At 46.3% G+C, this 26,831-nt stretch overlaps 1 protein-coding gene across 3 annotated transcripts; it reads left to right on the plus strand.

Annotated features, from left to right (window-relative positions):
- Positions 1-97: 97 nt before the first annotated feature.
- ECHDC2 (enoyl-CoA hydratase domain containing 2) lies at positions 98-25,112 on the plus strand. Of its 3 annotated transcripts, none has more exons than XM_059038137.2 (10): positions 98-394; positions 13,869-13,936; positions 14,007-14,094; positions 16,520-16,606; positions 17,445-17,537; positions 18,974-19,030; positions 19,248-19,435; positions 22,103-22,153; positions 23,579-23,626; positions 24,477-25,112. In XM_059038137.2, the coding sequence occupies exons 1-10, from the start codon at positions 262-264 to the stop codon at positions 24,552-24,554; spliced, it is 891 nt and encodes a 296-aa protein (XP_058894120.1). In that variant the 5' UTR covers positions 98-261; the 3' UTR covers positions 24,555-25,112. The 3 variants fall into 3 exon arrangements, with proteins under 3 accessions (XP_058894120.1, XP_066863649.1, XP_066863652.1); XM_067007548.1 differs by having other exon boundaries at positions 17,448-17,537; XM_067007551.1 differs by lacking the exon at positions 18,974-19,030.
- Positions 25,113-26,831: the final 1,719 nt, after the last annotated feature.

Genomic DNA, 26,831 nt, shown 5'->3' on the forward strand with positions numbered 1-26,831 from the left:
CTTTCTAACACTAGTCACTTTCATATCCACGCTTTACAGATCGACGCTTAGAGAGGTTGGCAGCCTTGTCCAAAATCACACTGCAGAGCTCGGCTTTCTCCTACCCAGGTCTTCCGGTCTCCAAGAGCCTCAGAGAGCCGCGCCGGGCTCTCGGCCCATAGGCGGTGCGGTTTACGAAGGCCTGGGGCTGAGCGGCAAGCTTTCAGCCGGAGAGGAGTGGGTGGTGGAGGGGCCGAGAGGCACCTTCCCAGACTGGTCCGGATGCTGCGCGCCCTGACCAGCGCCCTGCGCCTTCCGAGCCCCCGGAGGCCCCTTCAGGCCCGTGGCTGCGCCGCCAATGCCGCGGCCGCAAACCGCGAGATCCAAGTGTGCGCTCTGCCAGGTCCAGACCAAGGTAAGTACTCTGTCCTGGGGGGCCCGGGAGGCGGCTGGGGCGAGCCCTGGCGGGCTGTCCGAGGCCGGCCCGGCGCCTGGCACTACTGCCGGGGCGGGACCCACGACCAACGCGCCCACTGCCCCAGAGCGGACTGAAACTGATCTCGGAGGCAGCAGGGAGCGGTCCTGAAGAGAGATCTTATTTCCCTGCCCAGGAACTGGACCTGGGTACCTGGATGACAACCAGGAATCCTAGCCAGTAGACCCCCAGCGAGCGGTTAGAGGCTAGAAGCAAAGTGGCCCTGGCTCTTTCCCCCATTTGAAAGCAAGAATGTTTCAAGGAGGCAAAAACTGTAAAAACATGTACAAAGTTTATTATTAGAGACACAGCACAACATTGGAGCGCACACAGAGAAGCAGTTTATTTAAGTCAGAAGCTAGGCAGAAATACAGAGAGAGAAAAAGTATGGGCTTCCTCTCTAATGAGAAGCTCAGTAAAGAGGTGATTTAAATTACTTATATAGGACAGTCCTTCCAGGTCTTTTACATTTGGCCAATTATCTTGTTTCTTTTCCACACCTGCCCTGCCCTAGGGCCCTCCCCAACATGCGTGCGCAACTTTTTGCTGAGATGGATCCCACCAGAGGCCTGTGGGTGCATGTCCACACTTCTTATGGGGTGGCACCTCCTCCCTTTCTGACCCCCACGGAGGCTTCCTGCCCATGTGTAGACAGGGAAGTTTTCCTTGACCTCAGGAGTGGTCATCTTATCTCTTTATTCCAGCAGAGCTCAGCTTCTGCCACTAGCTTTGTCCTTGGATTGTCTGGGTGAGAACAAAGCTTCAGTTTTACTCCACTTGACAAACACCAGATGTCTGGCCCAAGGGCCCATCTATATCCTACCTCAAATCCCCCCTGAGAGACGTGAACCCCGAAGAAATCTTTATTGGGAGGATGAAGGGCAATGGTCTGTCTTCTGTAGCTTCTGCAGGCTGGAAAGGGGCTTGTAGACCCTACCTAGTTGGGGTCACGGAGCTCTCGCCCTATCTCACTAAGGGGTCCCAGGGCAACTTCTGTTGTTATTCTGGCAGGATCTGTTCTGAGGAGTGGCTGGAATCTCTGCGTCACCGTAATCTTGATGTGAAACTATTGTAATCTGGAAGAGACAAACTTAACAAGTAGATTAAAAAGGCAGGAGCCACAGTAAAAGAATTATTGTAACCAGAGGCCCAAGCAGGAGTAAGAACCAGGATACATTTGGTAGCATTCCTTTAACTGTGGCCCAGATATAGTCAGCACTTAGGTTACCCTGTCCAAAGGAATGAAGCCACTTAGCATGGTCATATATCTTTCGATGTTCTCTTTTATTAGCCCAGTGTGATTGATGCAGGTGTAACAGACTCAGAAGTAGTTGGAAGAGTGACAACCTGAACGTTAATAGACAAAATAGATCTCTTTTTTTTTTTTTCCGGAGGATAAGCCTGAATCCCAGTCTAGACCTGGCACTTTGAGGAGACTTGCAGCCAGTAGGTTTTAACTTTTGATGTGGTATTAACATATAAACCAAAGCAGTTGTCACCATTAATAATTATAGTGTTTCTCTAGGTATGAGAAGATGCAAGAATTTGGGCTTATAAAAATCCTTACCTGAAAATATCTAACTATCTGAAGGCCTGTTCTGCCAGTTTTTCCCGGAGCACAGAATGCCTGATTCCTGATCTCCACCCTGAACCCCTTTCAGGGGGTGTTGAAGGTCAACAGCTGCAGCAGCTCCTGATTTAATCTTTGTAGAGGCAGATGGCAAGTGCCAGTTTCCAGTCGGCAGGGCTCCTTCGTGGCCATAAATTTGACCATGGTTTGGGGGGCATTTCATGTCCATTTTGTCCCACAGTGCTAGGAACGTTTATTTCCTCCACTGATAGGCCAAACAATGCGTTGTTACTGGACTAGGCCTCGTTAGTAGTAGCCAAAAGTCTCTGGACCACCTGAGACTAGTCTAGTCTCTTATGGTCCAGGAAAATATTCCCTCTTGTTGCTTTTTCCCATACCTAGAGTTACACCATTACAATCATTGATCTTATATGGGACTATCATTTTATCAGAGGCTCAGTCACATGTTTGGTAATGTAAGAAATAACAATTTTGATAAGGCTGCTCAGAACCCAATGGTCTCCAATTTCTGGAGGGACCAGGAAGAAAGAAAAGAAAAATGTTTTAATTTTACCCACGGGTGTAAATTACCAAATTGTTGTAAACCATAAGTAGCTCGAGAAGCAGAGATTCTTTATATCTGAAAAACAAAGATTAAAAGCTAGCAATATGTCAAAAAGTAATAAAAGAATTATAATCATCTTTAGCAGTTCATTTAATCCCATGTAATTAATTTTTGTTCTGAGTCCAGTTTTTCTATTAGTTTTGTTAACCTTGCCTGATGATTGAGGATGATAGTGACAGTGATAGTTTTAAGAAGTTTGTGAAGTTTTTGTTAAGGCTTGTATGATTTATCCAGTGAAGTGGGTGTCTTGATCACTGGAGATTGTAGAAAGTATACCACAAATGGAAAACACTTTTTTTTTGTTTGTTTTGGCTGCATTGGGTCTTTGTTGCTGCACATGGGCTTTCTCTAGTTGTGGTGAGCGGAGGCTACTCTTCATTGCAGTGCGTAGGCTTATCATTGCAGTGGCTTCTCTTGTTGGGGAGCACAGGGTCTAGGCGTGCAGGCTTCAGCAGTTGCAGCACGCAAACTCAGTAGTTGTGGCATGCGGGCTCTAGGGCGTGTGGGCTTCAGTAGTTGTGGCGCACAGGCTTAGTTGATCCACGGCATGTGGGATCTTCCCAGACCAGGGATAAAACCTGTGTCCCCTGCATTGGCAGGCAGATTCTTTTTTTTTTGTGGTATGCGGTCCTCTCACCGCTGTGGCCTCTCCCATTGCGGAGCACAGGCTCCGGACGTGCAGGCTCAGAGGTCATGGCTCACGGTCCCAGCCGCTCCGCGGCATGTGGGATCTTCCCAGACCGGGGCACGAACCCGTGTCCCCTGCATCGGCAGGCGGATTCTCAACCACTGCACCACCAGGGAAGCCCAGCAGGCAGATTCTTAACCACTGTGCCACCAGGGAAGTCCCAGAAAACACATTTTTAATCTTTTAGTTTTTTCATTGTGAGGGCATTAACCCTCCAGCCAGGGAAGGCTTTAACCCATCAAATTAAAAAATGAGGTTTCTCAGGGAGCCAGGAAAAGCCAAGTGGCCGTCTTGGATTTCCCATAGCCCTGTTTAATTTACAGTCATTGTTTATCCATTTTATTTATTTATTTTTTTAATAAATTTATTTTATTTTTGGCTGCGTTGGGTCTTCGTTGCTGGGTGCAGGCTATCTCTAGTTGCAGCAACTCTTTGTTGCTGAGTGCGGGCTTCTCAATGCGGTGGCTTCTCTTTGTTGTGGAGCAGGGGCTCTAGGCACACGGGCTTCAGTAGTTGCGGCATGCGGGCTCAGTAGCTGTGGCTCTCAGGCTCTAGAGCACAGGCTCAGTAGTTGTGGTGCACAGGCTTAGTTGCTCTGCGGCATGCGGGATCTTCCCAGACCAGGGCTCAAACCAGTGTCCCCCGCATTGGCAGGCGGATTCTTAACCACTGCGCCACCAAGGAAGTCCCTGTTTATCCATTTAAAATTCTCTGACTTAGGAGTAGACCACTGCCATACTACAAGGACATCAGGATGGCAAAAGTCTGACAATGAGGGGTTAATCTTTGTAGAAGCAGAATGAACTTTATCTACATGTGCCATAACCTTCACAGATCATTGTGAAATAATATTTATTTACTTTAACAAAGTAGCAAAAGATTTTAAAAACAAATATAAATCACTTAACTGCAAAGAAATTCACACAGTCTATTATCAAAAGCAGCATTCCAAGAAAACTTTGTTCTCTTTTTTTTTTTAAATTAATTTATTAATTTATTTATTTTTGGCTGTGTTGGGTCTTCATTGCTGCGAGCAGGGGCTACTCTTCATTGCAGTGCATGGGCCTCATTGTGGTGGCTTCTCTTGTTACAGAGCACGGGCTCTAGGTGCACGGGCTTCAGTAGTTGCAGCAGGCGGGCTCAGTAGTTGTGGCTCACCAGGTCTAGAGTGCAGGCTCGGTAGTTGTGGCACACAGGCTTAGTTGCTCTGCAGCATGTAGGATCTTCCTGGACCAGGGCTTGAACTCATGTCCCCTGCATTGGCAGGCAGATTCTTAACCACTGAGCCACCAGGGAAGCCCCAAATTTTGTTTAACAGAGAGAGAGAACTAAATTTCAGTCTGGTACCAGCTTACTGTTAATCACAAAATTTATTTACCTAATTAAATTTAATCTAGTCTTAATCAATCTTAACAACGTACAAAATTCTATTCTCAAAGTTCCTTTTTCGCAAACCTCTTATCACCTTTTGGATCCATATTAACTTGTCCCATTTTTTCCCATCCATAAACAATCAGCTGTAGGACAAAATTATTTTCCTCTTTTTTTTTAACAAAATATATCTCCAGTCTTTATATATTTTCTTGCTGACAACAAATATCCTATTTGCTTTACACACTGAAATGCTTTCCTTGTCACTTTAGTAGCTTTGATTACATATTATAATTTTTAACCCTTAAAAAAAAATCTTAACTTCTAGTGAAAACCAAGAAGAAAGCAATTGTGAACTGCTTGTCATATTGACATTCTCTGACTAGCAAACTTAAGAGCATATTGATTGAGCGTTGTTGGGTTTTGTTTGTTCGGTTGGTTGGTTTTAGTTTGTTTTGTTTCTGTCTGTGGGTAGTTTTATTTGCAGGGGTGGTGCTGTGGGGCGGTGGTTGAACTTTGCATTCAGTGGTGTTACTCACACTCTGCAGTCTGCTGCCCATTTACCATCAGGGCAAGGTCCTTCTCTTGTCTTTACTTTCTCCCCAGTCCAACCCCTCTAACCTTCCCTGCATTTTATGTAGCATTGTTTGTGTCCGAGTTTTAATTTACACAGAAAGCAGTATTCTAGACATCTCATGTTTCTTCCTTTTTCCCACTTGATACTAAGTTTTGAAGAGCTGCTTTGCCATATAAATCTGTTCCTTGCTCCCTGCTGTTGTATACTACTCCCTAGTGTGCATCCCCCACTTTTGATGGACATGTAGGGGCTTCCAGTGTCCGATTACCTCACTTGGTGAGAATTCTCTGGCCATGTGGGATTGCTGGTGTTAGAGAATACCCCTTACTCTCATGCTTAGTTCACTGCCAAACTGGCAATGGCGCTTTCCTTGAAATAATTATAGTTATTCTCCCAACTTTACAGATTAAGAACCTGAGGAACAGAGAGTTAAGCAATTTGAACCAGCTCTGATTTCAAAACCTATGTTCTCGATCATTAGGTCATCACTACCTCTTCTGGTAATTCAGTGACTCAAAACACAGACTTGTACATTAGTTTAAAAATTACCACGGGTCATAGACCTTAAGGCTCACTTGTAAAAAAGGGGAATTTTTAATCCAGAAATAACAAGCATCAGGAGATTAAGCCTCTGCCCCTGCCAGAGGGCATATGGAAGGAATGAGATAAGGAAATGGAGGAGAAGCAGTGGAGGAGGCATGAGGAGGGGACCCACACACAGGAGAACCACCCCACCACCCCGTTAGAAGCCACCTGTTCTGCCTTCCACTTGGCATGATGTCACCAGAGCATAGTCACATTGTGCCTGTTGTCCTTGAAAATGGGATTGTTAACCCACTCTTGGTTAACTTTTTTTTGTTTTCTTTCTTTTTTTTTTTTTTTTAAAGGGGAAGAGTATGGGAGGAAAGTCCTAGAGTGGGTGAGAAGGAATGGCATCGCATGCATAGATAGAGGGACCAGATATGAGAAGGGACAGTTTTGGGGTTTTTTTGCTGTACGCAGGCTCCGGACGCGCAGGCTCAGCAGCCATGGCTCACGGGCCCAGCCGCTCCACGGCATGTGGGTCTTCCCGGACCAGGGCACGAACCCGTGTCCCCTGCATCGGCAGGCGGACTCTCAACCACTGCGCCACCAGGGAAGCCCTTGGTTAACTTTTGTTAACCACTCTTCACTCTTCCTTATGGCTCTACTCCAGCTCCTTAGCTGGATGTTCAAGTTTCTCCACCACAACCTGACATTGTCACCTTATCTCTTCTACCCATGTGTTTATTCATTTCAAGCTGTCCCACCTCAGTGTTTTCTTCTAACTATGCCCCTGACTTGGGTCCTCTTCTTTCCTCTCTACCTTTGTAAATCCTTCTGGAATTACACCCCACCCCGCACTGTCCTTTTACATCCCTTGTGTCTGGACTTGTCTCCCTCATCAGTTGTTAGCTCTTTGAGAGTGAGGATTGCTAGCTGGGTCCAGCTATTAACTTTGGCAAATTCTCTTCTTTTCTGGGCCTCAGTTTCCTCTTCTATATAGTAAGGGATTGTTAAACCAATTGGTCTCTATACTACCTTCCAGTAGTTTCTATTGACTTCCACCCACATCACCTTGTGATTCAGACCATCGAGTCAGATATGACTCTAGGTCATCTGCTAAGGAAATCAAATCATCAGCCAGTGGTATGGGGGGCTCTGGTAAGAGTAGAGAGGGTACAGTGCACTACTGGGGCCCAGGAAGGGCAAGGTTCCCAGAATAGGGGCTCAACTAAGAAGTCAGGGACCATGACTGAGTCCTCTCTATTTCTCTGGGGCCTGGCATGTGGTAGTACAACTTGCACATTGTCAGGTGAATGAATTAAAGCCAAAGACACCCTGTCTGCCTCCTCAGGGCTCCCAGCTTAGATTTCTCACCTCATATGGGGCCCTAGACTTTCCCCAGCTTCTGTGCATTTTCCCCACTCACAGAACCCACAAACTATGTTTAAGCACCTGTGGGCATTATCTCTTTTAATCTTCATTACAACCTTTTTAGTATTTCTATTTACAGATCGGGAAAGTGAAGGTCAGAAGGGTTAAGTAATTTGCCCAAGGCCATGAAGCTGGTATGTGACTGAGCTGTGACTTGAGCCAAGCACCACATTTACATTCTGAAAGAGGGAAATAGAGATGAAATATGGGAGAGAGTCAGCCAGAGAAAAATGAAAGACAGAACAGGGAAGCAAAGAGAAGAGAGGAAAGTTTCTGTCAATCCCAAGATGTCATGACTGTATTAGTTTTCTATTGCCATGTAACAAATTACCACAAACTCTGTGCTTAAAGTAACACACATTTGTTTTCTCATAGTTTCCGTAGGTCAGAAGTCCAGGCACAATTTAGCTGGGTTCTCTGCTTCAGGGTTTTAGCAGGCTGCAATCCAGGAGCTGGTGGGAGCTGTGGTCTCATCACAGGCTCAACTGGGGAGAGGTCTGCTTCCAAGTTCCTCACGGTGTTGGAAGAATTCATCTCCTGTGGTTGTAGTACTGAAGTCCTGTTTTCTCGCTGTTGGCCAGGGGGCCACTCTCAGCTCCTAGAGGCTGACCACTGTACCTTGCCACACAACACTCTCCATAGGTCCACTAGTTTCCCTAGTGTATGCTAGTAATAGAGTCTTATATATATCATAACCTAATCACAGAAGTAACATCTCATTACCTTTGCCATATAATTAGACCTAATCTTACAAGTGATATTTTATGACCTTACCTGTATTTTCTTGGTTAGAAGCAATTCACAGGTCCTGTCCACATTCAAGGGAAGGGGATTATGCAGGATATGAATGAACATGGGGGCCACTCTAAGGTCTGTCTGCCACAATGACCTTGGACCTAGACTGTTCTCCTCAACCCTTCTGATGTGGTTTCTCTGTATCCACCACAGTTTCCCTTCCCCAAAGTTGCAGCATTTTCTCATCTGGAGAGGATCTTTGGGACATCTGAGTTCCTCAGTGGGACCTCCAGGCCTGCTGGGCTCAAAGAACTCTATGAAGGTTTCTGGGGAGGCTAAAGAAGCCCACCTAGACTACATGTTACAGTTCTCTGTCCTGGACCACAGTTCTCCGACTGTGGCTGGAAACCCTGTCCCTTGAGAGCCCTGAAACTTTCATTGGCTCTTCTCTGTGTCTTAGATCAACTCACCCTGAGAATGCCATCTTAATAAATCCTGTTTGTTCTTCAAAGGTAAACACCCTGAGAGAAAATAATAAGGGGGCTTTGAAGCCCAAAGGATCAGTAAACACTCCTCTAGTCCATCCTGACATTTTACAGGAGGGGAAACAGCCAAGAAGGCATAAGAGTATTTGAGCCCCTGCCCAGAGCTGTTCTCTCTTCCCCACACCTGACCCAGATTTGGCAGGTGAGTTGAGGCCAGAGTGAGGTGCAAGGGCCAGATTGTAGGGGGTCTTTGGGGTGGTATTAAGGATTTAGACTTAATTTTGATGAAAAGGGAAGGGAAGAATATGGTCAGATTTGGGTAAGAAAGATGACTGTGACCCAGATGAGGGAACGAAAGTGGAGGGGGAAGGGGAGGCAAGACTGAGGGCAGAGGGCCAGTTGGGGGATCCACGTAATAGAAGAAAGAGCCCACCAGGTTAGTGGCTGCAGGCAGGGTTGTGAGCTGATAGGTATGAGACCTAAGAGGTTGAATTGGCCGCTTGGGAGACTGAGTAAACTTCAAGGGTGAGGAAGACGGAGGCAACATGACAGAGCTATGAGTTGATATGTCATTCGCTCACCAAAGGAGCTGGATCTTGACATCTTGGTCTAGATGTCAAGTGGGCAGCTGGATATTCAGGCTCGGAGCTCAGAGGAGAGCTGGCCGGGCGTGCAGGGCAGTCCTGGGTGTACAGGAGATAGGCACACGGGAGGAGTGAAGGAGAGGGGCAGATGAGCAAGTGCAGCCCTCCTGACTCTTCTGTCTTGCCTCACGCTGCTCTCCCTTTGCTCTGAACTCCTCCAGTTCTGGAAGACACTAAAATGTGGCACAATGTGTCCCCCCCCCCGCCCAAAAAAATATGCCACATTGGTATAGGGATTTTTTTTTTTTTTTTAGCTAAAGGCACTTGAAAAAAACTGCAGATGCAAGAAGGGCATTCTAATCTCCCCTTTGCTTACTGAGAACAGGAGATAAAAACTCCATGTGAAAGATGCCCTCCCTGAACCTGGGGAAAAGAAACATTCTTCAACAGGGAGTTGAAGCCAAGAGAATTCTGTACAAATAGACAACTATGTACAAACAGGCCTTATCTTCCTTTAGCCTCGCACATAGTTAACTCTTCCACAACTGACATTCTTTCTTCAGCCTACTATAAAAGCATGTAGGTTCTACCATTTCTGGGGGTTTTCATTTCCTTTTGAGGGCTCTCATGTTATTGTAAAACTTATACAAATTTGTGTGTTTTTCTCCTCTTAATCTGTTTTATGTTGGTTTAATTCTCAGGCCCAGCCAAAAAACATTAAGAGGCCCAGCTCTACAAACGCTATAGTACCCTGCTCTACTATACTCAGGGCCCTCATCTGTACCACTCCCTCTGTCTGAAATGGGCTTTTCCCCACCAACACACACACACACACACACACACACACACACACACACTTTTGACTCCTATTCATTCCTCAGCTCTCAGCTGAAAGGTCACTTCTTCCTCTGGGAAATCACTGCTCACCTTCTACACTAGGGGCCCCCTCTGCCCACTCTATAACGCTCACCTCCTTGTCCTTTTCCCGCCCATGTTCTCATCACAAATAGTAATTACTATTTGTTGAATATCTGTAGCTATTTGTTACTGGTTGAATGTCTGTCTCCTCTGTAGACTGTAAGATCTAAGAGGAGAGGGACTGGGTCTGCTCTGGCCTCTGACATCAGTGTCTGGTACAGAGGCCAGCATGTGTTAAATTAGTAATTGTACAAATGACTGAATAAAGAGATCTTGGATTGACTTTTCAGGAACTTCAACATTAAAAAAGTGAGTACTCTCATAGAGAACAGACTTGTGGTTGCCAAGGGGGGCGAGGGGGAGGGATAGATTGGGAGTTTGGGGTTAGCAGATGCAAACTATTATATATAGAATGGATAAACAAGGCCCTACTGTATAGCACAGGGAAATATATTCAATATCCTGTGATAAAACATAATGGAAAAGAATAGGAAAAAGAATATATATATACACACACACACACACACATATATATATGAATCACTTTGCTGTACAGTAGAAATTAACACATTGTAAATCAACTATACTTCAATAATTTTTAAAAATTGAGTAGTCTCTTACCTGTAGTATTTTTCCCATCATACCTCACTCTTCAAATGAAAATTTTTACCTATTCTCACCTTGCTCAGATGCTTCCATCTATGAGCTGCCATCTGTAATCCTATAGTACTTCATGTGCTTACTTTAATTATGACCTCATGTTATCATTTAACTTGTATTAGGCTGTAAGCACCTTGAAGACAGGGGCTGTTACATAACTTATAACTCCCACAATTTATTATATATCATAGTTGTTCAATAGATATGTAAGGGTTTTTTTTCATAGCCAATACTTGGTTTTTATTTTCAGTCTTTTTAGTTTTAGTCGTTGTACTGGGTGCTATGCTTTTCTTAAACTATTATTTATTTGCTACTAATAAATTACACATCTTTTCATGTGCTTATTGGCCATTTGTATGTCTTCTTTCGTGGAGTTACCTTTTTGTAAGAGTTGGGGCTTTTTAATTGCAATATAATTGACATATAACATATTAGTTTCAGATGTACAACAAAATTCAATACTTGTATACATTGTGAAATAATCACCACAGTAAGTCTAGTTAAGATCCATCACCACACATAGTTACATTTTTTTTGTATGTGATGGGAACTGTTGTTTTTTAAGTAATTTTACTTTATTTATTTATTTAATTTTTGGCTGCATTGGGTCTTCGTTGCTGTGCACAGGCTTTCTCTCTAGTTGCGGAGAGCAGGGGCTACTCTTCGTTGCGGTGCATGGGCTTCTCATTGCAGTGGCTTCTCTTGTTGTGGAGCACCGGCTCTAGGCACGCGGGCTTCAGTAGTTGTGGCACATGGGCTCAGTAGTTGTAGCTCACGGTCTCTAGAGCACAGGCTCGGTAGTTGTGGCGCACGGGCTTAGTTGCTCCGCGGCATGTGGGATCTTCCCAGACCAGGGCTCGAACCTGTGTCCCCTGCATTGGCAGGCGGATTCTTAACCACTGCGCCACTAGGGAAGTCCTGTGATGGGAACTTTTAAGATGTACTCTCGTAGCAACTTTCAAATATACAATATTGTTAACTAAAGTAACCATGCTGTACATTACATTCCCAGGACTTACTTATTATAGATATATGTTGAATAAATGAATTAAGAATTTAAAAATTGAGTAGAAGAAAACCTAGAAAAGTGCAGAGGCATCATCTGAGAGGTAGGAGGAAGACCAGGAGAACATGGGGTCACAAGGCAGATATATGTTACTACACATCTGTCAAAACCCACTGGATGGGCTTCCCTGGTGGCGCAGTGGTTGAGTCCGCCTGCCGATGCAGGGAACGTGGGTTCGTGCCCCGGTCCAGGAGGACCCCACATGCCACGGAGCAGCTGGGCCCGTGAGCCATGGCCGCTGAGCCTGCGCGTCCGGAGCCTGCGCTCCACAACGGGAGAGGCCACGGCAGTGAGAGGCCCGCGTACCACAAAAAAACAAAACAAAAACCCACTGGATGTACAACACTAAGAGTGAACCCTAATGTAAACTATGGATGTTGGGTGATAATGATGTATCCATGTAGGTTAATCTTTTGTAACAAATATCCCACTCTGGTGGGGATGTTAATAGTTGGGGAGACCATGCATGTGCAGTGGGCAGGGGATTTACGGGAAATCTCCGCATTTTCCACTCCATTTTCCTGTGAACCTAAACTGCTCTGAAAAAACTAAATCTATTTAAAAAAAAAAAAAAAAAGCCAAGGCAGAAAATGTTCAAGGAAGAGCATGTGTATTGTCAGTAGAGATAACCGTTGCGGAGCCTGGGACCAGGATGGAAACGTCCCTTGGTCAGTGACGTGGTTACACTGGTCACTTTGGTGAGAATGGTTTCTGCTGAGTGACAGGGTGGGAGCTAGATTGGAGAAGGCTTAAGTGAATGGAAGGCAATTAAGTGATTGAGTACAGAAAACCCTTTCAAGAAGCTTTACTGTTGCGGGTGAAAGACTATCACACGGGTAGGGCAAAGGTTATTCTTTTGCCAAAGAGGACGGAATGTGAGTGTGCTCAAGCCTCTGGATTAGTTGCTAAATTCCTGTGACAGAGGAACCTGGTCACTTGCCCCATGAGTGTCCAATCAGTGAATCCATGCTGCAGGACACCTTACAGGTCAAATGCCCCAGGTTCTTTAATAAATAACTTCTTGTTTTTTCCTTATTGTTATTATTATTATTATTTGGCTGCATCGGGTCTTCGCTGTGGCACCCGGGATCTTCGTTGCAGTGTGGGCTCTTCGTTGTGGTGCACGGACTTCTCTCTAGTTGTGGCGCGAGGGCTCCAGGACGTGTGGGCTCTGTAGTTTGGGGCACGCAGGCTCTCTGGTTGAGGCTCGCAAGCTCAGTAGTTATGGTGTGCTGGCTTAGTTGCCCTGTGGCATGTGGGATCTTAGTTCCCCGACCAGGGATCGAACCCGTATCACCTGAATTGGAAGGCAGATTCTTTACCACTGGACCACCAGGGAAGTCCCAACAAACAACTTTTGAGGGAAAGACAGGACTAGAGGCAGAACCTGAGGATTTTTTTTTTTTTTTTTTTTGTGGCACGCGGGCCTCTCACTGTTGTGGCCTCTCCCGTTGCCGAGCACAGGCTCCGGACGCGCAGGCCCAGCGGCCATGGCTCACGGGCCCAGCCGCTCCGCGGCATGTGGGATCTTCCCGGACCGGGGCACGAACTCGTGTCCCCTGCATCGGCAGGCGGACTCTCAACCACTGCGCCACCAGGGAAGCCCAGAACCTGAGGATTTTAACAAGCTTTTAAAAGACACATCAATATTTTTGAAAATAAGCAAGTCTAAACTCTGAAGTCTAGAGATGCACATTTATGTGATAAAACTAAAGAAATGCATGGAAGTGATCACCATAAAAGTCAAGAAAGTTGTTACTTTTGGGGGGAGGAGGGAACAATGAACGAGTCAGAGCACACGAGGAGGTTTCTGGGTGGTGATATTATTATAACTCATTCAGCTCAAGAGGAAGAAGCCCGGCTATGGAGAAAAGAATAATGGAGAGATAACGTGAAATTGAAGAAGGGGTGTGTGGTGTGTAGGAACCACTGTTAGCAGTCATTCTTGTCCCTCTCCCCATGTTGCTCCAAGGTTCACAAGCCCTTCTACTACTTCTGTGAGGCAGTTAGGACAAGAGTTATTCTCCCCATTTTATGGTTGGGAAAACTGAGGCCTGGGTGTGTGAGACTTGCCCCAAGTTACAGTGCTCATCGAGGGTAGAGGCTGCCCAGATCCCGGGCCCCAGCCCAGGAGTGAGCAGGGCAGCTGGCTCACCCAAGGCTGCCCTGTCCCCTGCAGGAATCACTGAGATTTTGATGAACAGACCAAGCGCCCGCAACGCCCTGGGGAACGTCTTCGTTAGTGAGGTGAGAAAGGGTGGGCGCGAGAGTGGGCTGGGGCTGGGTTGGGAGGTATCTGATGGAGTCTCCTCTGCAGCTGCTGGAAGCTCTGGCCCAGTTGCGGGAGGACCGGCAAGTGCGTGTCCTGATCTTCAGAAGTGGAGTGAAGGGTGTATTCTGTGCAGGTGGGTTTCCTTTCCAGCCCCTATGCCTCGGCTGAGCAGGGCTCCCCCTGGCCTGCAGGGCATTTGTGGGGGGGTGGGGTCCTTAGGTCAGCTCCAGCACAGGACTCATTATTCCCATTTTAGAGATGTGAACTCAGCAGTAAAATTCCTGGCCTAGGGTTACACACATAGTAAGAATTCAGTTTGAACTTGGCCTCTCTGACCCCCAAATCCTTGTTCTTCCTGCTGCACCACGCACCGTTCTGACCCTTCACTGAAGAAATGAGGAAGCTGAGTGCAAAGACATTCACAAGGTCTGTGGCCAAGATGGGACTCTGTGCCCCTTTGCCCACAAGATCTCAGTCCATCAACAAAACTCTTCAATGTCTCTGCACCATTTGGTCCTCGCCACGCACTTCATTTCAAAGATGAGAAATGCCGCGTCCCAGGCCCACAACAAGCAAATGAATGAGAGCTGAGCTAAGAACTGGCACTGGGGAGGCTGGAAGAGGCTGTGGAAGGCTAGGGTGGGAGGAGCTTGATGCTTAGGAGTTTTCAAGGAGATATGGCTCAGTCCCTAGGTCTCAGCTATCCAGATCACGGTGACCAGCTCGGGGTCTGCCATGGCAGGATAAGTATGTAGACCAGTCTGCCTGACCCCACTGCCCTGGCTGAGGCCCTCCTCCTCCCCTGGCCTCTTCCTCTGGCTTCACCTCTGTCTGACCTCTTCTATCATGGTCACTTCATGCCCCTGTTAGCCCCACTCCTCACTATCCCAGCTAAGGCCAGGGAAGTAGGGGGGCTGCAGGAGGTCTGAATCTGCCCCTGACTTGCTCTGGAATCCTGGGCTAGTCCCTGTCCCTCTCTGGGCCTCAGTTTCCCCATCTCTCACTGAGGGGCTGGAACTAATCAAAGACTTCCAAGGGCTCTCCCAACTGACTTTCGGATAATCTAAGACTTGCGAAGACTATATTCACCCCTTACTCCGGCCTCAGGACCTGCCATCTGGCCTTTGATGATGCCTCCATTGTCACTACTCTCACCAAGGTCCCTGCCCACCTCCATGCCACTGGGCCCTGCACTCACTTCTCAGTTCTCATCTTACTTGACCTCTCAGCCTCCTTGGACCCCACCAACCCCTTCTGTTAAAAAAAAATAATTATACAGTGATGTATGTCAATTATTTCTCAATAAAACTGGAAAAAAATAACAAATTTTTATTTTATCACTATTTAACATAGTTCTTGAATTGTCATAAATATATATATATATTACACAAAAATTTACATTTTAATCATTTTTAAGTGTAAAATTCAGTGGCATTAAGTACATTCACAAGGTTATTCAACAATTACCACTGTCCATTTCCAGAAAATTTTCATCATCCCAAATAAACTCTATACCCATTAAGCAATTCCTCCCCATTCGCCCAACCCCCGGTAACCTCTGTTCTATTTTCTATCTTTACGAATTTGCCTATTCTAGGTACCTCATACAAGTGGAATCATATATTTGTCCTTTCATGTCTGGCTTATTTCATTTAGCATAATGTCCTTCATGTTCATCCATGTTGTAGCATATTGAAGAATTTCTATCCTTTTTAAAAATGAATATTCATTTTATATATATATTTATTTATTTTCCACATTTGTTTATCGATCTGTTGATAGACCTGGGTTGTTTATACCTTTAGGCTATTGTGATTAATACTGCTATGAAAACTGGTGTGCAAGTATCTGTGTGAGTCCTTGCCTTCGGTTCTTTGGGGTATACACTTAGGAAGAGAATTGCTGGACCATACAGTAATCCTATGTTTAACTTTTTGAGGAGCCACCAAAATATTTTTCACAACAGCTGCATCATTTTACATTCCCACTAGCAATGCATCAGGGTTCCCCACATCCATGCCAACACTTTTTTGTTTTTGTTGTTGTTGTCTATAATCGCCATCCTAATGGGTGTAAAGGGGTATCTCATTGTGGTTTTTATTTGCATTTCCCTAATGACTAATGATGTGGAGCATCTTTTCCTGTGCTTACTGACTTATCATCTTTGGAGAAATATCTATTCAAGTCCTTTGTCTTTTGTGGGTTTTGTTTTTAGTTGTAGTAAGTCTTTATATATCCTAGATATCAATTCCTCACCAGTTATATGATTTGCCAATATTTTCTTCCATTCGTGGGTTGTCTTTGCTCTCTTGATAGTGTCCTTTGATGCACGAAAGTTTTTAATTTTGATGAAATCCAGTCTATCTTTTTGTTGTTGTTGCATCTCTCCTTTTTTTGACCACCACCGCCCCCCACCCCTGGCTTCCCTAACCATGTTTTCCCAGTGTTTGTCTTTCCTCTCTGGCTGCTTCTCTTCAGATTCCTTTTGCTGGATCCTTTGACAGCCTGGGATGCAGTAACTGGTCATTTTCCAAGGGCTGTCACCCTTGCATCTGCAGGTGCAGACCTGAAGGAGCGGGAGCAGATGAGTGAGGCGGAGGTGGGGGTCTGTGTCCAGCGGCTGCGAGGCCTGATGAATGAGATTGGTGAGGGTCCTGGAGTGCGGAGGAGGAGGGCATTCTGGGGCCCTGCTGATCCCTGCCTCACCCCACCCACCACTCTACTCTGAAGACAGAACAGTTTCTGTTGTGAGCTCTGTGGAGAGACAGATGATTGGGGAGGGGGGGTGGCGGCGGATGCAGGGAACAAGGGATTCTGCAAGGGGGAGGGTGTGACAAGGGTTCAGAGGGCATTTCTCCCAGAGGGAGCCCTGGCTTCTCAGCCTTTGTGCCCTGCTGGTTATGACCCCCAACCCCTGTGCCCTCAGGGTGCAAGCCTGGCCTTTTCAGAGTCAGGTTTCACCAAGCATGCTTTCAGGCTTTGACAATGGCTGTTCTTTTGCCTGGAATATCCCTCCTTGGCCATCTGAACTTTCTACTCGTTCTTTAAGACCACCAGTGCCTCCTCCTCCAGGAAGCTGTCCCTGATCCATCCTTCAAGCTTCCTTTATCAGAGCACTGATTACCTGGGTCATAATTGCCTGTTTACAGGTCTGCCTTCCCCACGTCTGATTCAGTTGTGTTCCCAGCACTCAGTATGGGGCTTGGCACACAGAATGAGAAGGGAGTGCAAAAAGGCTGGTCCCAGGGAGGCCAGCAGGAGATCACCCTGCCCATCTCCCCACTCCCAATCCCCAGCTGATCGCACAACTCTCCCCAGTGGGAAAACCAACTTCTAAGGTAACCTGGCTGAGGTACCAGGTAAGGTCCCCAAACCTGGGACCAATGAAGCCCTCCGTCCCAACCAGTTAGCTCCTCCCCTCCCTGAGACACTGTCCTGGTCCTGCCAGGACCTCGCAGGCTGAGCCTTTCTTCATCTCCACAGCAGCCTTCCCTGCACCCACCATTGCAGCTATGGATGGGTTTGCCTTAGGTGGAGGCCTGGAACTGGCCCTGGCCTGTGACCTCCGAGTGGCAGGTACTGGGCACGGGGAGAGGTGGGGTAGGGTGGGGAAGGAAGAGTGAAACAGGCTAATTCTGGGGATTCTGCAGTCAGCCACTGCTCTTGGCTTTCCAAGCAGCCACAGAACTAAAGGCAAGGTGGGGGACAGGGAGTTCAGGCAGCAGCTGGTTCCCCTCCTGGCCTAGCCCGACTGCGGCAGTACCCATCCTTCTCAGAGTCAGCTGCCCTCAGCTCAGGACTGCTCCTACCAACCCCAGAGCAACTGCTAACATGACAGCAAAAAGAACATAGAGAGGGAAGGCTGAGGACAAAGACTAACTGTTCAACCTTCCAGTTCTGTCCACGCCAGCTTTTTCAATCACGTTTTGAGCAAAGGTGAGCCATGGGGGCAGTCTGTCACCTGCCCAGCTAATCATAAACATGCCTGGGCAAGAACACTGTCCTCTGGTTCATTGGCACCCAAACAGGTTTGCATTACTAGTTCAGAGAAATTGAGCTTTGAACAGTGGAGGGAGGGGAGGATGAAGGTAATAGATCATTTTTTAACCTTCCTGTCTTGGTGGTTAGGTGTACCCTTCTTGTAGGCAATCAGAGAAAGTTTGAGCGCCATCACGGTGCTACTTTCTTCCCCTCATTGCTTTCTCCCGCCACCCAGGAAGAACATTTTGTAAAAATGTGTAACCCCAGGCATAGAGGGAGCTTATATCTACAAGATGCGCATCAAAGAGAAGGCATCAAAATACCAGGTCAGGTCACAGCCCTGAATCTGCTTCTCACCTGCCTATGTTTAGGGCAACTAACTTGCAGGGTTTGATGGATTGGAGGGTGAACGTACACCCCTCCCTCCCATACTGCATGGTTCAGATGGCCTGTGCTGAGGGAATTCAGGAGAAGCCTGTGTGGTGGGACACCTCAAGGAGGGCTTGTCAGAGGAAGCAGAACTGGGGAAAGAGGATGTGGACCGGAATACAGGAAAATTTCAGGCTGACAAAAAGCTGGGAAAAATAACTGGTGGGAGCAGGAGTCAGTGACACTCTAGCCCAAACCTGAGCTAAGGATGCGTGAGACAGAGAATCCATTAACTTACAGATAGGTATTGGGCACCTTCTAGGAACCCCTTCCTTGTTCCAAGCACCATTACCTCACTTGATCCTTAGCAGCTCTCTGGAGTAGGCAGAAGAGGGGTAGTCATCTTTTTCCCAGCCATGAGGCTCAGAAAGGGTAACAGACTTGCCTGGCGAGTGTAGGGGAGGTAGGATGAGTGCCTGGGCCTGCTGACTTCCAGGCTAGGGCTCTTCCAAAGGCAGCATCTGGAGGAGTCTGGCTGTGGCCACACCACGAGGGAAGTGGCTGGCTGGAGGAGTGAGCAGAGCCCACAGGCGGTATCTCTTCTCCTTGGGGATTGGCGCTGGAAGGTAGGGTTGGGGCTTCATTCTGTTTTGTTTAAGCAGCTTCCTCAGCTGTCATGGGGCTGATTGAGACCACCCGAGGACTCCTCCCAGGAGCAGGTAACCTCAACCCACAGCATCCATCCTTCTTTACCTGTTCAACTCCAGTCTATCCAGCATACTTCCCAATTTTTCTCTTTTGCCCTATGTTCTGGGCTCTGCCCTGCCAACCTAACTCAGTTTGTTCTTCTGAGAGGTCTTGGCTGACTCCCAGCCTGGGCCTTCTCTGGCCTTCCACTTCCCATGCAGATTCACCACCCCTACTCCATCCTGGCAGGAGGGACTCAGAGGCTGCCTCGATGCCTAGGGGTGGCCCTGGCGAAGGAGCTCATCTTCACAGGCCGACGATTGAGCGGGGCACAGGCCCAGGCTCTGGGGCTGGTGAACCATGCTGTGGCCCAGAATGAGGAGGGCAACGCCGCCTACCACCGGGCACGAGCACTGGCCCAGGAGATCCTGCCCCAGGTTTGGTGATCGCCCAGCACAGGAGGGCCTGTGCCATAGGGGATGCATGTGTGGAGAGGCCAGGGGGCAACGGTGTCTCATGCAGCCACATAAGATCCATTTACCCAGATTTATAAAATTAACCCTCTTTGGAGTTTTAGCATCCATTCAGCCATCCAGTAAATGAAATCAGATTTTAAGTTAAAATGAAAATTAAGTTCTGAGGGACAGGAATCAAATAGGCTTGAAAATCCTCAGAACAGCACTGTAAAACAGAACTTCCTGAGATGATGTAAACATCCTCTACCTGTGCTGTCCACTAAGGCAGCCACTAGCCATATTTAAATTAAAATTAAAATTTTAGTTTCTCAATTACACTTGGCACATTTCAAATGCCAATAGCCACATGTGGCTATTGGCTACTATATTGGACAGTACTGCATTAAAACGTCCCAAAGTGAAAAAGCAAGATTCTAAAGCAGATAAAGAACTACCAGCTCAACTTTCTGACCATACTACATTGCGGAAAAGTGCTTGAAATACATGATGTAGGATGTGTTAAGATCCATTAATTTTAAAAAAAATCCTCAAATAGCCTATTCTTTTTATTGATAGTTTCATCACATATAAATGGAGAGTCTGATGCTGTTAATTTTAATGCTGTCATGTTTCTGTTATAGTTGGTCAGAAAGTCTCTGAACTAATACAAAACTCTGACTCAGGATAGTAGCTAATTACACTTCCACAGAGGGGGCCTATCCAGCAAGACTTGTAGACTACAGGGCTTATCTTTTTGCATAAACTAAATAACTGGGTCTTTGAGCTTGATCTCAAGATGATTCAGGCTTCAGATTTTTCAGTATATTGAAATAACGGTATTCTACTAATATAATTACTAGTATTTCAGTATTTAAAAGCAGCTTTGTATACCAAAACACAAGCATACCAAAAATTAGTACTAAAATCACTAATGCAAATGCTAGGACATTTTGATGCAACCTGAAAAACGAATCTTTAACTTCCAGCTGAGTAACTGGGTGCCAAGGATGAAAGGGTTCTTGGATGGGGTGAGCACAAGGGGTGGTGTGGTAGATGGCTGCCCTCTAGCGGACAAACTACTAAGACTAGGGAGTCAAGTGGCTGCAGAGATAAGAGCCCAGAAAAAACTGTCAATAAACACAAGGTCCACAACTTAAAACTCAGATCTTCCCTTTAAATAATATACATACCTTATTCTTTGAATATGGATTTGGCTACGTTTTCCACTTGAACAACAAAGGGATGGAACATACTGTGGCCAGTGTGACTCACTGTTCCATTTCCAAATAACACGAAATGATCGATCATATTTCTAATAATTCATACACACACACCCAGTGCACCCTTGAACAACACAGGTTTGAACTGTGCAGGTTCACTTATACATGGATTTTTTTCAGCTAAATACATACTATAGCACTACACGATCCAAGGTTGATTGAGTTCACGTATGCAGAACTCTTTATAGGGAGGGCTGGCTGTAAAGTTATACGCATATTTTCCACTGCATGGATGGTCAGTACCCGTAACCCCTGGGCTGTTCAAGGGTCAACTACATATATATATGTATATGTATATACACATACACACACACATACATACACACACACTCAGAAACATAAATGTGTTTTCAACACAGTACAACAAAGCTATATAGTTTTTAATGTTATGTGATGAGAAATCAGTAGTTAAATAACATAGTCATGACAAGCAAATGAAATAGAATAAGAAGGACATAAAGTAAAAATCAAAAGTAGGGTGACCCTGTTTACCTGGGGCTGTCCAGGTTCAACGTGAAAGTCCCATGTCCTAATAACCCTTCAGTCACTGGCAAACCAGGAGAGCTGGTCACCAAAACATCACTCAATTCCCCAATCCCTCCCCAGAGATGACCACTGCTAACAGTTTGCACACTCTTCCAGAAATATTCATTGTATGTACAATATAAATTATGCACATATACTCACATATCTAAATGACTCAATTCTTTTTAGGATGGTTTAGGGGACAAGGAACACACCTTTCGAGGCTAATCCAATTCTAACAGACATTTTAAAAACATGAAATTAAAATATGCATCGAAAAGGGTTCAAACAGTATGGAAAAGTATAAAACAAAAAAGTGAAGTTCTCCATTCTCTTGACCTTTTTTCACCCTACTGGGGGAAAACTTGCTTGCAGTGGAGGCTTGAGATGAGAGGGGTAGAGGAAGGGAGCAGCAGTGGGAAAGGTGACTGGGAATCCGATCTAAGCTTCACCACTGACTCACTGGACAAATGTGGCCAAGTGCTTCACCACCCTGAGCCTCAATTAAACATGGCACCATCCTGGAAGGATGGGTAGCACCATTTGACCATTAGAGAAGTCTGTGGGTGGGAAAGTATTTGGAAAATGTTGTACATGTTGGAGGGATGGATTAAATGACAAGAACCCCGGAGGGTCAGGATTGGGAGGGTCAGGGATCAGTTAGGCTTCCTCCATTATAGAAAAGGAACATCAGCTGAGAAGTAGCAGGTACTAAAACTAACGAAACTTAACACTGTCAGTAGAACAGCTGGATCTCTTTGCAGACCTCTTCCCCCACCATGGAGCTGTGTGCCCAACTATGAGCACTGATGCCCTCCTCAACCAAGCTTCTTCTTTTCCCTAGGCCCCCACTGCTGTGCGGCTGGGCAAAGTAGCCATTGACCGAGGAACAGAGGTGAGAGGGTTTTGGGTTGGAACCTGGGCCCCACTAAAGTCAGTGGGGTGGCTGGGAGGTGGTGGTTTCATGGCAAACAGATGGACAGCACAGCTGGAAAGAGCTCGGGAACTGGACTCTTCTAACAGACTCTGAGTCTGACCTCTCTCTTTGTGCCTTGCTTTTACCTACCTCTAAAACGAAGTTTGACCAGGTGATATTCCAAACGACATTTTATCCTCATCTCTCTCCCTTGGAGAGAGAAGGAAATTGAGGTTCAGAAAGGGTAAGACTTATCCAGGGTCACAGAACAAGGGAGTAACAAGAACCCAGGTCTGTGTGGCTCCCAGTCCATGTTCTCCGGTTTGTGTTGGTGTTCAGTAATGTGGCCCTGTGGACCAGGCTCAGGTGTGGTGCCTTGGCTGCAGCTAACCCATCCTAGATATCAGCTTATTCATTTATTCATCACACACTGAACCTAGACCTGAACTGGGACACAGAAATGAGTCAAATATGGTCACTGCCCCCAAGGTGGGGAGGGGGACAGACACAAATCACTAATAAAAGGTCAAGGGTACCAAGCAGACACCCTGGAGAGGTTAGAGCCGCACTGTCCATGTGGCTACTGGCTATGGTATTGGACAGTGCTGAGTTGGAGAATGTTTTCTAGAACTGGGGCTTAGGGTGGATGAGAATTCCAAAAAACAGGGAAAAGTGTGAGGAAAAACACAGAGGTGTATAAATAAGCAACTTGACAGAACAGGACGAAGGGATGAGTGAGACAACACAGCACGGAGGTTAAGGGCAGAGGCTCTGGTGCTGGACCATCTGGGTTCAAAGACCTGCTTTTCCACATACTGTTGTGCCCTTAGACAAATTATAACACCTTTCTATGCCTCAGATTTTTCAGCTGTATAGTAGGGAAAATAACCCCCGTTGTGAAACGTACTTCTCTCAGAATAGTGCTTGTAAGTGGTAGTAATAGAAGTACTGGGCAGTATAGGCTGGGAAGTTGCCAGGGGCCAAGTCATAAAGGCCTTAGTCCTCAGGGCAATGGGGAGCCAGCAAAGTTCACTAATAGGGGTGACAGGAGGCGTGGGGAGGCAGCCAGCTGGCAAGGAGGGAACACTGGCTGTGCAAGCACGGCTCAGGCACACCCTCCTCAGCTCTACAGGCTATGTGTAATCCTCCCCACTGTCCTCACAGCCCGCACTCGTCCCAGCACTGTTTCACCACTGTTAAGAATGGTACTCCCTCTCCAGGTCGGGGATTCCTTATCATCTCATCTCTCTTCATATGGGCTGGCATACAGTAAGCCTCAATAATTCTTTGCTGGAAGAATCCATAATCAGTAAGAAGTGGTGTAGGAAGTAGGGCAAGCTGGCGCCCAGTGCTGATGGAGATGGGCAAGGTCAGGCCTATCCAGGCACAACTTCTTTCTTGCAGGTGGACATTGCATCAGGGATGGCCATTGAAGGGATATGCTATGCCCAGGTATGTGTCTGCCACCAGTCCTGCATGCTTGTAGCAGAGGCCGGGCCAGAGTGGGGGGCCTTAAGTACTATTTGACCAATTCAGTAGGTTCCTCCCAACCCAGAGAGTCAGTCTTTGTGCCATTCCTTCCTCAGTTAGCCTGGGGTGATCCCAGGGGAGCCACACTGCTCCTCTCTGGGACTGTTTCCTCAGCCATCTAATGGTGGTATATCCTGCTCTACTTGGGTGCCCAGAGAATCACAGAGGAACTTGAGAGAGAAGAATAGCACCTTATGCAATCTCTGTACCAGTGGCTACTGTAGAGGCCAGGCTGGAGTGGGACATCAAAGCCTTGGTTTTCACCTGTAGGATGTGTGTTTTCGATGGTGGGGCAATAAACCTGGGGCTGACCTATTTAGCCCCTCACTCCTGGGTGAGTCAAAAATATTAATCTCCAGGTTAACAAATAACGAAAATACTCCTAAACAGGGGGTCCTGGGACTTGTAGGACGTAGTGTGAACCAACTACACACCAGGATTCAAAGCCAGAGTTCTTACCGCAAAGCCTAATCTATCTTCTCCACTGAGTAGCCTCATTTCAGACTGCTGCACGAGACTGTGAGCTCTCTAGAGGCATGCAAGCTGTGTGCAAAGAGAGGCTACTGTGACAGGCCTTGGGTGCTGAAGAGGCAGCCTGCCTTCCCCAGGAGACCAAGGAGCCATCGAGGCCCATACTGTTGCATGGCCCAACACCGGAGTCCAGAGGCAGTGAAAGACTTGGATTCTGTCCTTGTCATGCATTGAACAAGCTTGAGCGAGTACTGACCTCTGGTCCTGCTCCCACAGACTAATACTCTGTATGTTGTTTCAGAACATCCCGACCCGGGATCGGCTGGAAGGCATGGCTGCCTTCAGGGAGAAGCGGCCCCCTAGATTTGTTGGCGAGTGACTTCCTTTGAACCTTAAGCATGGAAGATGCACACCTTAAAGGGAAGGATCCAGAAGGAAAATGTGCAGTGTGCCTGCCCTCATCATTTCACCTCTCTAGGCTTCAGTTTCCTCACAAGGACGATGATCGATATAGAATGACTGGCACGGTGCCTGGCACTAAGGTGCTGACTATGCCACCTACTGCTACCTTCGTCATTCCTCACCCAGGCTAGACAATCACTGGCGTCAGGTTGGCTTTGGAGAATACCTGTCTCTCCCTAATAGAACGATCAACTAAGGACAAAACAGACCCCTCTGGGCCTTTATATTGCTGGCACGCAAGCCTGACCTCTGCATCTCAGTTATTAGGTGCTCACCAGAGATGACAGGAGGTTGTAAGAACGACCGCCAACTGCCCTGTTTCTTCCTCTGTACAACAGAAATAAGGAAACCCTGGCAGTGGTTGAATAGGCCCAGCTCTCTGCCAGTTACTCACTGTGTGCCTCAGCCTCCTCATCTATAATGAAACTGTTGGGAGGACTAAAAAAAAATAATAAAACGCCTGATGTTCAATAAACGTGAGTTATTATTCATGTACAGTGTTCTTTTAAGAACCAGATGAAATCACTGCTGTGAAAACCTTTTGTAAACTGTAACGTGGCAGGCAAATCTTTGATGGGGCATTAAACAGCTTTCAGGAGTACTGAGAAGGGAACGACTAACTCTGATGGACAACATGGAAGGTCAGGAAATGGGCAGGTAACACTGGAGTTGAAAGCTGAAGGATCAATAGGCATTTGAGGCAAAAAAGAGGAAACCTGATGGGAACAGCACAAGCAAAAGTGAGCAAGATGACAACACTCAGAAATAAAGGGTGGCTGATACGCACATATGCACACTAGTCTCAGGAGCCCTCCTTCTGTGTACCAAGGCAAGGGAAGAGACAGCCATGTGGTCATTCTTTAACTGATCTGAGCTTTCTGAGCCTACGCCTGGCCAGACTCAGAAGTCACTAAGCCATGAGCATGGACACATACCAGTAACACTGTTGACTTGCTGCTAAATACAAATGTGCCCCCAAATTGTGCTCATTTCCTGAAAGGGAGAGTAACACAGAAGAACCCAAGTCTTAGAATCAGCAGCAACCACATGAGCGGTATCTATCTACTCAGGAAAGTAACCTGAACTTCCTCTTTCTCATCTGTTAAATAGGGAGGATAAAACTCAGCTATCAAAGAGGATTGCTGTGAATGAGACAAAACATGGAGAGGTGCCCAGTGTAGAACTGGATCTCAACAGGCACTATTTTCCACCCACCCTCCTCACATTAGCCTAAGCTAGTATCTGGTAACAGCATGTTCCAACGTACAGAACTCAGGTCAGGAAAGTAAGACAGCCTTTTGAATCATGCAAAAGAGTGAATGAGAGAAAATACTGTGTAGTTGCAGGACTGTAGAAGGAAGCAGGTTACAAATTCCTCTTATCCAGTCACCAGTGAGCAATAGTTTGAAATATGGTTTAGAGTAAGAATAAGCCTCATCTGATTCCAAATGAAGGTATATAGCATTCCAGTTAAGAGTCTGGCCAGCTAACAGCACAAAAATCTAGTCCTAAAATAAGCTACTAATTCAGAAAGGAATTTATTTCTTTGAAAAACAAACAGATGAATGGTAAAACATGTTTTGTTAGTTGTCAATAATAAGGTGAGGAAGGACTTCATACTCTATACCATAGAGCGGGTTTGCAGAGGACACAAACCAAAGCTTCCGATAGTTTATACTGTGGTTGAGGCTGGTTCTCAGAAAAGCTCACTATTTTTCTCATCTCCATATTAGGTAAGAGCACCTCTTTACATCTCTGGCACAGCCCTTCCTTTTCCTCTCAGTTTCGGTCACAGTCCTAACTCAAATTAAAAATTTGAGGGATTGAGGGATTGAGATTTATAATCCCCATATAATCTTTCATCTGAACACTCTATTCTCAGTCCTAACTTTGACCATGCCCCACCAGCATACCCAATTACACACAATGTTATGCTTACTCAGTCTAATGTGTAAAGTTGGAGGAAGAAAGGTAAAAGGTAGACTATCCAAAATCATAAAAATATATTTATCTTCCCTCCACCCAACAAGTGGAAGGTACTCTAGTATCTATTAAGAATAATTTTTTTTCCTCCACTCCAATAGAGGTTCTGCCTTCCAAACAATACATTTATACGCGTATGTTTCCTAGAACTTTTTCATGTACTTCTTTTCCAGTGGCTTCATATAACCAGGAATAACAGGAGATTCTTTCA

This window comes from Kogia breviceps, chromosome 1, assembly GCF_026419965.1.
Source record: "Kogia breviceps isolate mKogBre1 chromosome 1, mKogBre1 haplotype 1, whole genome shotgun sequence".
In the NCBI taxonomy this organism is placed as follows: domain Eukaryota; kingdom Metazoa; phylum Chordata; class Mammalia; order Artiodactyla; family Physeteridae; genus Kogia; species Kogia breviceps.